This window comes from Micromys minutus (assembly GCF_963924665.1).
Source record: "Micromys minutus genome assembly, chromosome: 2".
NCBI classification, from domain to species: domain Eukaryota; kingdom Metazoa; phylum Chordata; class Mammalia; order Rodentia; family Muridae; genus Micromys; species Micromys minutus.
Window position 1 is genome coordinate 92,246,220 of NC_137971.1, and position 12,725 is coordinate 92,258,944.

Sequence of the window (12,725 nt, forward strand, 5' to 3'; positions counted from 1 at the left end):
GATTATGTGTTCCATAACTGTTCTCTAGTTACTGGTAATACATTGGAGGTAGAACATGGCTGAATGAAGTCAGTCATTATGATACTGTTCTTGCAATGACTTTCTGTGGTCTCTTCCCATCATTTCATCTCTGCTTTCTATTCACCAGCTGGTAAGATGCTATTCTCCACAGGTATTCACGTCACGTTTCAGTTTCACTTAAGGTCCTCAGCAGTAAAACTTGCTAAGTATGAACTAATTTAACCCTTGTTCTCTAAGGTTTTTTTTTTTTTCTTCATATGTTGGTCATTGTGATGTAACACTCACTAATGAGCACACAGCTAACTGCATAATTAACCTCCATAATATGTTCTTAGATTTTCAGATGCTCTGTGTTCAATTGGTAGCTAGGTAACTGTACTAAAGATTATCTTCATATCATATCTGCTTGTGACTACAAAAAGCTAGAGTGCCCATTTCTTTCTCATTTTTTTCCTTGGGATAACAGATAAAATGAACAAGGTAGTATGTCCACCCCAATATCAGTTCAATTAGCCAACAAGGCATTGTAGCAACTAATTTGGCCAGGATACAGACTGATAAAATGTTTATAAAATAGTTTTCTTTGTTTTTTTTAATTGAACAACTTTATTTTAAAATCATAGATAAATGTACAGATTTAAAAAGCATTTTTGCACAAAAGTATATGAATACATTTTTGTCAGTTCTTAATTTTTTAAAGGAATTATAGTATGCACTAAAATCTTACTAGTTACAATGAGCATAAAGTACATGTAACAGAAGATGTAACCTGGAAATAGTCAAAATTTTCTTGGTGTGTAACCTAAACAATGCTCTATTAAATGATAGCATGGTCAAAGAAGAAATAAAGAATGAAGTTATGGATTTTCTATAATTTAACCAAATGAAAACAAAACATACCCAAACCTATGGGATGCAATGAAAGCAGTACTGAGAGGAAAACTCAAAGCTCTGAGTGCTTCCAAAAAAAAAAAAAAAAAAAAAAAAAAACTGGAGAAAGCATACACTAGCAACTTAAAAGCACAGTTGAAAGCTCTAGAACAAAAGGAAGCAGATACACCCAAGAGGAGTAGACAACAAGAAATGATAAAACTCAGAGCAGAAATTGACCAAATAGAAGCAAATAGAACTATTCAAAGTATCAACAAAACCAAGAGCTGGTTCTTTGAGAAAATTAACAAGATGGATAGACCCTTAGCCAGACTATCTATAAGGCAAAGAGAGAGTATCCAAATTAACAAAATCAGAAATAAAAGTGGAGACATAACAACTGAAACTGAAGAAATTCAAGAAAACATCATATCCTACTACAAAACCCTATACTAAACAAAGCTGAAAAATCAGGAGGAAATGGATGAATTCCTAGACAGATACCATAGACCAAAGGAAAACCAGGACCAGGTAAACCATCTAAATAATCCCATAACACCTAAAGAAATAGATGCTGTCATCAAAAGCCTCCCAACCAAAAAAGCCCAAGTCCTGATGGCTTCAGTGTAGAATTTTATCAGATATTTATTGATGACCTAATACCAATACTCTGCAAACTATTCCAAAAAATATAGTCAGCTGCAACTCTACCGAATTCATTTTTTGAGGCCACAATAACCTTTGTTCCTAAACCACACAAAGACCCTATAAGAAAAGAGAAGTTCTGACCAATCTCACTTATGAACATTGATGTAAAAATATTCAACAAAATGCTTGTAAACCGAATCCAAGAAGACATCAAAACAATCATTCAAGATGATCAAATAGGCTTCATCCCTGGGATGCACGGATGGTTTAATATACGGAAAGCCATCAATGTAATCCACCATATCAACAAACTTAAGTAAAAGACCACATGGTCATCTCACTAGATGCTAAGAAAACATTTGACAAAATTAAACACCCCTTCATGTTAAAAGACTTGGAAAGAATAGGATTCCAAGGCCCATACCTACTCATAATAAAAGCAATATACAAAAATCAATAGCCAACATCAAACTTGACAGTGAGAAACTTGAAGCAATCCCACTAAAATAAGGGACTAGACAAGGCTGCCCACTTTCCCCCTACCTATTCAACATAGTACTGGAAGTCCTGGCCAGAGAAATTAGGCAGAAAAAGGAATCAAAGGGATATAAATAGGAAAAGAAGAAGTAAAAACATGACTGTTTGCAGGTCACATGACAGTGTACTTAAGTGACCCCAAAAATTCCACCAAAGAAGTCTACAGCTGATAAACAAGTTCAGGAAAGTGGATTGATATAAAATTAACTCAAACAAATCAGTACCCTTCCTCTACTCAAAGGACAAAAATGAGGAGAAAGAAATTAGGGAAAAAATACACTTCACAATAGTTAAAAACAATATTAAGTACCTTGATGTGACTCTAAATAAGCAAGTGAAGGACCTGTATGACAAGAACTTCAAATCTCTAAAGATGAAATCGAGGAAGATCTCAGAAAATGGAAAGATTTCCCATGCTCATGGATTGAAGGATCAACATTGTAAAAATGGCCATCTTACCAAAAGCAATCTACAGATTCAATGCAGTTCCCATCAAAATTCCAACCCAATTCTTCCTAGAGTTGAAAAAAGCAATGTACAATTTCTTCTGGAATAATAAAAGATCTAGAATAATGTAATCAATTATCAACAACAAGAAAACATCTGCAGGAATCACTATCCCTGACCTCAAGCTATATTACAAGGCAATTGTGATAAAAACTGCATGGTACTGGTACAGAGATAGGCACATAGATCAATGGAATAGAACAGAAAATCCAGAAATGAGGCCTCACATATATGGTCCCTTGATTTTTGACAAAGGAGCTGTAAACATTCAATGGAAAAAGGACAGTTTCTTCAACAAAAGGTGTTGGTCCAATTGGCACTCAGCATGCAGAATGAAAATAGACCCTTTCTTATCTCCTTGTACAAAGCTCAATGGCAAGTGAATCAAAGATCTCCACATTAAACCAGGTACACTGAAACTATTTGAAAAGAAAGTAGGGAAAACCTTAGAATACGTAGGCACAGGAGAAAATTTCCTGAACAGAACACCAAAGGCTCGTGCTCTAAGGTCAAATATCAACAAATGGGACTTAATGAGATTGCAAAGTTTCTGTAAGGATAAGGATACTGTTAAGAAACCAAAACAGCAACCAACAGATTGGAAAAACATCTTAACCAACCCCACATCTGATAGAGGCCTAATATCCAAGGTATCCAAAAGACTAAAGAAATCAGACACCAGAGAATCAAAAAATTCTATTAAAAATAGGATACAGAGCTATAGCAAAAGTTCTCAATTGAGGAATATCGAATTGCTGAGAAGCATCTAAGGAAGTGCTGGACATCCTTAGCCATCAGGGAAATGCAAATCAAAACAACCCTGAGATTCCACCTCACACCAGTCAGAATGGCTAAGATCATAATTTCAGATGACAGCAGATGCTGGAGAGAATGTGGAGAAAGAGGAACACTTCTCCACTTTTGGTGGGGTTGTAAATTGGTACAACCACTCTGTAGGAAGCCGTTGGTGCCAATAGATGGTGCCAGCTTCCTGCCCATTGTTCAGCTTACAAAAACCTTTTCCCCTCGTGTTGCTTGGCAACCACATAGTCACAGCCCACCTTTGGGGCACGTGATTGAGCTACAGGAGGATGCACCAATCAGGTAGCAACACAAGTCTCTTAGGCATATATAGCAGTGCATTTTCTCCCCCACGTGGGAGAAGAGGAAGATAGTAGAGAGATTGCGGGAGACCCCACGTGGAGGGATGGCGGAGAGGTACCATGTGGAGAGGGACCCGATAGGAGAGATTGCAGGAGATCCCGCGTGGACAGAGACTGGACAGAGAGATCGCACGTGGGGGACTGCGCGTGAGAGGTCGCCTAGACAGTAGAACCTGGTAGGGAGTCCCTGGCTCAGAGAGAAGTTTCCTGCTCAAGAAGCCCCCTGCTCAAAGTGCTGTACAATAAAGGTTATCTGCAGAAGAATCTGTTTGTTTGTTGCACGCCTGTTCCTAGCGGCGGGAAGCGTGGGCGCGTGACACCACTCTGGAAATCAGTCTAGCAATTCCTCAGAAAATTGGTCATAGTACTTCCTGAAGACCCAGTTATTCCACTTCTGGGCATATACCCCAGAGATACTCCAACATACAACAAAGGCAAATGCACCACAATGTTCACAACTGCCCAATTTATAATAGCCAGAAGCTGGAAAGAACCCAGATGTCCTTCAGTAGTTGAATGGATACAAAAATTGTTGTACATTTACACAATGGAGTACTACTCAGTTATCAGAAACAATGACTATATGAAATTCTTATGATAATGGATGCATCTAGAGAATATCATCCTGAGTGAGATAACCCAGTCACAAAAGAACAGACATAATATGCAGTCACTGATAATTGGATGCTAACCCCAGAAGCTCGGACTGTCCCGGAAACAACTCACAGACTGTGTGAAGTTCAAGAAAAAAAGAAAACAAAACAAACAAACAAAAATGTCATGCTCAATCCTTACACAGCAAGAACACGTTGACTAATTCCGGGTTACACCCTGTTTTACATGTACTTTTTGCTCATTGTAAATAGTAAGACCTTAATGCAGAGTATCAAACCTTAAAAAAAAAAAAAAAAGCCAAGCACTGACACAATTGTATTTGTATACATTTATGCAAAAATGCTTAAATTTTTTATCTTTGTTTTTTAAAATAAAGTTATATAAAAAAAGGAAAACCATTATGCTTAATTTTACACACCAAAAAACTTTGACTATTTCCAGGTTATATCTTGTTTTAAATTTACTTTATGCTCATTGTAGCTAGTAAGATTTTAATGCATACTATCAATCCTTTAAAAGATTAAGTACTCAGCTTGATTAGAAAGTCATTAAAGTTGCAGCTTCCCTTTAGTTTCTACAGTTAAGTGTTGATGTGAACATTTATGATGGCCTCGACATTCAAACTGTGAACTCATTACAGACGGCTAATGCCTTAGACTCTAAAAAAAAAAAAAAAAAAAAAAAAAAAAAAAAAAATTAAGTACTGACAAAAATGTATTCATATAGTTTTATGCAAAAATGCTTAAAATCTGTATATTTATCTTTGTTTTTAAAATAAAGTTGTTCAATTTAAAAAAAAATGAAACTGTCATTTATACCTGCTGGGAGAACAGAAAATCCAATGGAGTGAAATTTGGTCTGCCACCCCCCTATGGCAGGCCTAATGTACAGGAATATTTGACAAACATACAGTGGACTCTAGTTTTGTGTTTTGTGTTTTATTTGGTTAAAGTTTTGTATTTTGTGTTTTTTAGGGCGTGGTTTTTCATTTGTTTTCTTGGTTTTATTGCTCTATTGGGTTTTTGTTCTTTTGGAGAAAAACCTAAAGTTGGGTGGGTAGGGAGGGGTAGAGCCTCTGGAAGGATTTGAGAGAAGGGAAAAAATGATAAATGTATATTTAAATTTAAAAATTATTTTAAGTAATAAAGTATAATAAAAAAGAAGTCATTTGTCCTTAAGTAAGTCTATAATTCAACTATCTTTTGATATTTTCTTGTTAGCTATGATTTGGAAGAGGAATGATACTCTAATTTAAATAGAGGTGTCAATGCAGATTATTCAAAAATACCCAGCATTCTACAAAGCTGTGCTTGGAGTTCAAAAGCAAGACTGGAGAAACAACACATCCAGCTTCCCAGAAAGCACTCATTTGGTCTCCTTGTGACATACCTGGCTCTGTCCCTCACCTAGCCCAGTGCCCACCTCTGGCATATTTCAATTGACAGGTACACTTAATCTCTGTGATATGCTCAGTAGGGAAAAGCTACATGGACAATAGCTCTTGTCTTCATCATCATTAATCTTCATTAATCTTCCCATCACATGTGCCCCCCACTTTCTACTGCCCATACACAGGGTCTCATTAATATCAGTCAGCTTTGTCCATATTGAGTGAACAGGGGAAGAGAAGTTTTACACACTAAGGGAATAGCTCAGTACTCTATTCTTTCCATATATCAGTTCCTAGACAGTGACCTAGCTATTATCATCCCTCAGTCTCCGAAAATGAATGTATTATTAGAATAAAAGTGACCACTATATTGTAATTTATTCCCACATTTTATTGCAGTATTCCTTTGTCTGTAACATTAATACTCAGACAGTCCACAGATATCATATGTTATGACCCAAATTCTTAAAAATAAGTTTGTTTCCCAGAATGAAAAATGAGTCAATGACATGATTTTCCAGAGGTTATTCTAACACAGAGAAAGGTGAGCTATCATGGAGGACATGCACACATGTGTTTAAGTCATGCAGGCCAGCTCTCCAGTGGCGGCTGTGCCTCTTTAAAGAATTGCACCCCTAAATAAGGTTGTTTGGTCTGGTTTTGTTACTTTACCCTTAAGATTCAGATACTAATAAACAATAACCAGGGTTATTGTGAGAATTAAATTAGTTTATTTTAAAACATCTAACACTGGGCCTAGCAATTTAATCACCCAATAAATGATAGCTATTATTATTATGATTGGCATTTAAAAAAAAAAAAGACTATTGCTGCCTGCTATTGATGATGATATTGTTGAGTCTAGTTTGAAGAAATTGGAGTCATAAGGAACTAACACCTTAAAATTTATATATATATATATATATATATATATATATATATATATATATATATATATATATTGGTGGGATATATAATTCCCACATGTTCCGGGCTGTGCAGAGTTCTTTAATAGTGACTCCATTTGATAGATAGAAAGTGTAAGTGGTTTTGTTTCTGTTCATATATTAGCTTCAGCTCCAGACTCCTGCTTTCCTATTAAATATTCAATTTTGCAAAGGTAAGCAACAATAATCTGACTGTATCATATGAAAAAAGGGGTACAAATGTGCCTTTTCAGCATATGGTCTCTGCAGTGTGGGCTTCCGCCTAGAATCACTCTATTCTACCACTTGACACTGAAACAAATGAAAAGGTTTTATGGGACCAAAATACACTAACAAAAACAGGATAGAAATTCCCTCTTGCTCTCAGTAGGTCTGGCTTTCATAGTCAGTATTAAAACTTGAAATCATGCTAGCATTGTGAGCCTAGCCTTTGCCCAGAGACAAGATAGAAGTATCTCTTCAATACTAGCCTTTTTTCCTTGATACTTCTTTCAGCCCCTCCTGAGTGCTCCGCTAACAGCATGCAAACTGATTGGGGAATTATCAGCCACAGCTTAGATCCCCTAGGAGAAGCTTTAGACACTTTAAAAGGATCAGACACTTCAAACAGGTACTGCTTACTACTCTTGTAGCCAATCTGCCACAGCACTAGAGCTCTGAATTGAAGCATGCCATCCGTGCCATTTTCTCTACACCTCTCATTGTTCAGGTATGTTTCAAACAGTCCCAGAGAGAGAAGTTAGGAGCCAGGTTCTGAACGGAAGATGTGTTGGACATGGGACAGAAAATGTAGTCCTCTCTGAATTACTGTGTAAACTTTTATAAAAGCAACGTTCATTGTTGACTTACTCTCTCGTCTCTCTCCTTGGAATTGTGATCTCTACCTTTCCTAATTAAACTTCTATTACGAAAGTCAGTTACTTCAGTGAATTTTGTATCAACTTGGAAAATTCAAGCTCCGCACTAATACAGGGGTATGATCTTCCTTGGGAGAAATTTTGTAAGTTCTTTCATGTCAAAAAAGTGGTAGATAGTAATGAGGAGAGAATGGGAAAGAGTAAAGTGAGAGGACATGGGTGGGGTTCAGACTAAGAGGACAGAGGGAGAGGAGAGGAGGGTGAGGGAGTGGGGGTAAGAGCTAATAAGCCCTGATATAGACAGCCTTGTATTTGTCATCTACTCTGGCTGTGACCTGGCTGTCAATGTGGGAGAAAAGCATGTCACTTGCTTAACTCCTCCTAACACTTCAAATCAAACGAGAGGGAAGGATTATGCTGGGAATCCGGAGAAGATAACATTATTATTAGAAGGACAATAATCAGATCTCTGTCATGTGTCATAACTAGAGCCGACTGATAGATGGTGAAGCAAAAGTCAATGGAAAAAAATGCTATAATTAATAAAATGTTACATTCATTTTAAAAATTAATGGATATATTTACATCCGATGATATAAAGAATTCAGGGCAGAGGGAGTCAGGCCTCTTATAGGCATGGATAAGATCTCTTTGTCAGAGTGAATTAGAGAAGCCATCCCTCACTGACCTGAAGTGCTGGTGACAAGCACTAAGAATGGTTCATTTTTATTTCTACTGTGCCCTTTCTCCTCATTCACTCCCTCATATATTTCTACAAGTCTGTAACTAGGTACCCTGCCTATGCCTAGGTGTATGTTCCAGAGATGAACCTCTCTTCTAGTGTGAGCCAAGACTGCTCTCCTTTTTCTGTTCCCTGCTCTCCCTTTGCATGGTTATCTGAAACATGCAAGGAGAGTGAGTGGAAACCAAGACTGCAGCTGTGATAGAAAGCCATGGGTAAAACTTTTCATTCATCAGCCAGGATGATACTTCTGTGTCTGTAGCTAGAGAGGGGATTAAGGTGACCCAGTAATGTCTCTTTTTTCTCAAGCTCTTAAATGAATCTGAGCAGGATCGATAGAAACAGGCCGCACTGGGAATCTGTTGGCTGAAAACCACATGGACACTTCTTTCAATACCTCTCCTTAAGATGATGTTAGATTTCCCTTTTGCCATTTTCTCTCTTGGCCAGCATCTTGTACCACTGCCCAGCCACAGGCACTGTGTGCTCCCAATCCCCCATCCATGCCTCTATTCCTCTCTCACCTCCTCTCTCTGAAAGCTTCCACATCTCTCTTACATTCACCTCATCTACACTAGCTCTCTTTCTTATTTTTGAATAAGTGATCTCTTATTTTTCTTTAGGAATCATGAAATAATGGGGTTATTATCAAATTAACTTTTGAATTATTGTCTTGTTTTAATTTGCAGTATGAGTGGCAAAGCTGGAGAGAGAATGTTATGCTTTTAATTATTTTTATGTCCTTTGACATTATAAGAATATCAAGCTATCTTTAACTCCCTATACTCCTTTTTCCTTAAATGTTTCTGATATACATACTGACATACAGGCTTTCTTTGAAGGAAAATGTAGAATATGCCCTATTCACTTATTCTCCACTGTCCAACAAGAATAAGGCATGTGATTATCTCCAGTTTCTAAGGACCTTCTATGAAACAGTAAGGCCTCACGCTACAGTATTTTCAGATGGTCCTTATTCATCTTTTATGTAGTTAACAGTGGTAACTATATCTTATTTATATTGCACTATTTTCCTCGTGACTCTCTCTGTCCATTAATTAACTTTATGCTGACCTTCATTTCAACATTTCTAGAGCTGTGTTCTAAGCCCCACTCTCTGCTCTCCACACTCTGTCTCCTAGCAGATTTTACAGAGATGACAGTTGTCCTTTAGCACAGATTCTCTTACTCAAAGCAAACACACACACACACACACACACACACACACACACACACACACACACATTTACTTCTCACAAATATGTTTTTTTCACTATTATTTTGTCTTGGTTTATTTACTGTTATTTGTATGATATAAATTTCACATTGCCATATATAGACTTATTCAAGGTAAAGAATTTACTGGGCATTAAATTTAATTTTGAATTACCTGATTCTTTTAACAACTATTTTTCTGTGCGACACCAATATCAATATGAAAACACAACGCTGACTCTGGATGTAACCATCATTTTTGTTTCATGTTCAAATCTGCCCTGCTTAATAAACTTAAGCCAGATGTTTTTATGTCTTTGTCAGTGCTCCTCCACGTGCATTTGGATCCTAAGAATAGAACCTTTGTAACAGAATCAAAATACAATATGGCAAACACTATATTAAACTCTGTATTCCTGTGATGGATAATAACTAGCCAATCTACACTTATCTGCATGGGTAACAACTGAGTGTTTTGCAATGTGATTTATTTTGAAGAAAGAAAGAACAAAAACAGCCATGTTCAGATATTATACGCAACTATGCCAAGATATCATATCAATACAAACCCAGGAGGCGTAGCTCAGTCTAAGCTGAGTTTCTCCATTATAGGCAATAAATTATAGGCTTCCTTTGGTCATTTCAGCTACCTTTCCTTTGTTTTATGTGCATCCAAACTGATCCTCACGCCCTTCTTTACCATGTCTACAACAAGGCCTGGTTTATCCATTCTGATTCTAGAGTTAATCGCTCCTGGTACCTCTCAGAACACACACTCTCTCTCTCTCTCTCTCTCTCTCTCTCTCTCCCTCACGCACACACACACACACACACACACACACACACACACACAATAATTTTCTGGGGCCTCAGCCTCTAAGGTTCTCAACCTCCCTAATGCTTTGACCCTCTAATACAGTTTCTCCTGTTGTGGTAATCCCTAAGCATAAAAATTGTTTCATTGGTACTTCCAACTGTAATTTTGCTGCTATTATGAATCAAAATGTGAATACTTTGAGAATAGATATGTATCAATTGAGTCATAACCCCAGATTGAGAACCATAGCTCTAGGGATTCACTTACTTCTAAGGTTCAGTTTTAGATATTACCACATGCCTCCTTGACCACTGCTATGGAATGTTGTCTCCAGGCATATAAAGACCGGCCATCTTGATAGCACAGCATACTGTAGTTACCTGCAAGGCGCCTTTAAAAGATCAGGCCTGTTAAATTTTTCTTATGAAAATAATGGAGAAATGGCCATTGGGTCATCATCTGAGATTAAGGCTGAACTCCTGTGACCTAAGATGCATGTAATTCTGTCAAATTACATGTAGTCATAGGAGGTGCTAGAGTAAATTGAAATCAGTTGAAGAGCTCTGAAGTTAAGAGAGCTGTCACCCAGGCTGTAGTTGGGATTTTCAATGTATATCTATTTGAGAGCCATTTACACTTCTGAAAATAACCCTTTACCAACACATCTGCATGTTAACCCAGCAAACTGACTGGTTCACCAAGCTAAACTTAGTAGAAATCATGCCTTTGGACCTTGGTTTCCTATCTAGGGTTGTTCATTATTGCCCCAGAAAATAAATGCAATATTCCCCAAAAGTTGCTATATAGGTTCAGGAGACATCTAATTCTGCTTAATTAATTAAGGGATTAATTTTAATTTCAGGGATGCCAAGAAACATCTATTAAACTCTACTATAAATCTTCTCTGTAGTATAGGAAAGTTGGAATAAAACAAAACACTTGGACAAGTTAATATATTTAAAGGTACACTGCGTACAGCTGACCCTAGTAAATATTTCATCATAGTGTCTTATAGTTTGAGTCCTTCATGCATAGGGATGATTGTGAATGCTTCAGTTACTAAATAAGAAATATTCTAAAAGAGAAACAGACCACAAACTGATATATAAGATTACCTCATTTAATCTTAGAGAGACCAACTCCAGAGGACATGGTGTCATAAGGCTAAATTTTATAGAATTGAGAGGTATAGCAATCCGTTGTGATCATGCATCCACCCTGCCATTCTAGAAAGCATAATAGACTACGTCCTCCATCGGCACACTCTTCGCGGGTCCCTAGTCCTGAACATTTAGATGACAGGATCCAGTCGTATCGCTCACTTACGTCGAACACATTTTCTGCCTTAGGTTGGTGAATATAAGAGTATAAAGCCATGATCATCCTTTACAACAGCAGCCTCCAAAAAGCCACTTTCTTCCTGACAGGCTTTCAGGGTCTGGAAGAGTTCCATGGCTGGATCTCCATTCCCTTCTGCTCCATCTACTTAATAGTGATTTTAGGGAACCTCACAATTCTCCACGTCATCCGGACTGACGCCACTCTCCACGAACCCATGTACTATTTCTTGGCTATGCTGGCCCTCACAGACTTGGGACTCTGCCTCTCCACTTTGCCCACTGTGCTGGGAATCTTCTGGTTTGATGCCAGAGAGATCGGTATTCCTGCCTGCTTTACTCAGCTGTTCTTCATCCACACCTTGTCCTTAGTGGAGTCATCAGTCCTACTGTCTATGTCCTTTGACCGCTATGTTGCGATTTGCAACCCACTGCGTTATTCTACCATCCTGACACCCAGAAGGATTGTGAAGATGGGGCTGAGCTCGGTGCTCAGAAGTGCACTCCTCATTCTCCCATTACCATTCCTCCTGAAACGCTTCCATTATTGCCGCTCCCACGTGTTAGCCCATGCCTACTGTCTGCATCTGGAGATCATGAAACTAGCCTGCTCCAGTATCATTGTCAATCACATCTATGGGCTTTTTGTTGTTGCCTGCACCGTGGGTGTAGACTCCCTGCTCATATTCCTCTCATACACGCTCATCCTCCACGCCGTACTAGGCAAAGCCTCCCGTCAGGAGCGCCTTCGTGCTCTCAATACCTGCATTTCTCATATCTGCGCAGTACTGCTATTCTACATCCCCATGATTGGCTTATCCCTTGTGCATCGCTTTGGTGAGCACCTTCCACGCATTGTACATCTTCTGATGTCTTATGTGTATCTATTGGTACCACCCCTCATGAACCCCATTGTCTACAGCATCAAGACCAAACAAATTCGACAGCGTATTATCAAGAAGTTTGTGTTTGTAAAGTAAACCAGGTGTTTCAGTAGAATTGGGTTAACTTGAAGGAAAAGTTTGACCATATATGCCATCTTCTTTTTATTGTTTCAGC

The 12,725-nt window shown here is 38.0% G+C and overlaps 1 protein-coding gene across 1 annotated transcript; it reads left to right on the forward strand.

Moving 5' to 3' along the window:
- Positions 1-11,704: 11,704 nt before the first annotated feature.
- Positions 11,705-12,646, forward strand: OR51G1 (olfactory receptor family 51 subfamily G member 1; the record flags this gene model as incomplete). Its single annotated transcript, XM_080913417.1, has 1 exon — positions 11,705-12,646. One exon carries the CDS (start codon positions 11,705-11,707, stop codon positions 12,644-12,646), a length of 942 nt encoding a protein of 313 aa, XP_080769543.1.
- Between the last annotated feature and the right edge of the window lie 79 nt (positions 12,647-12,725).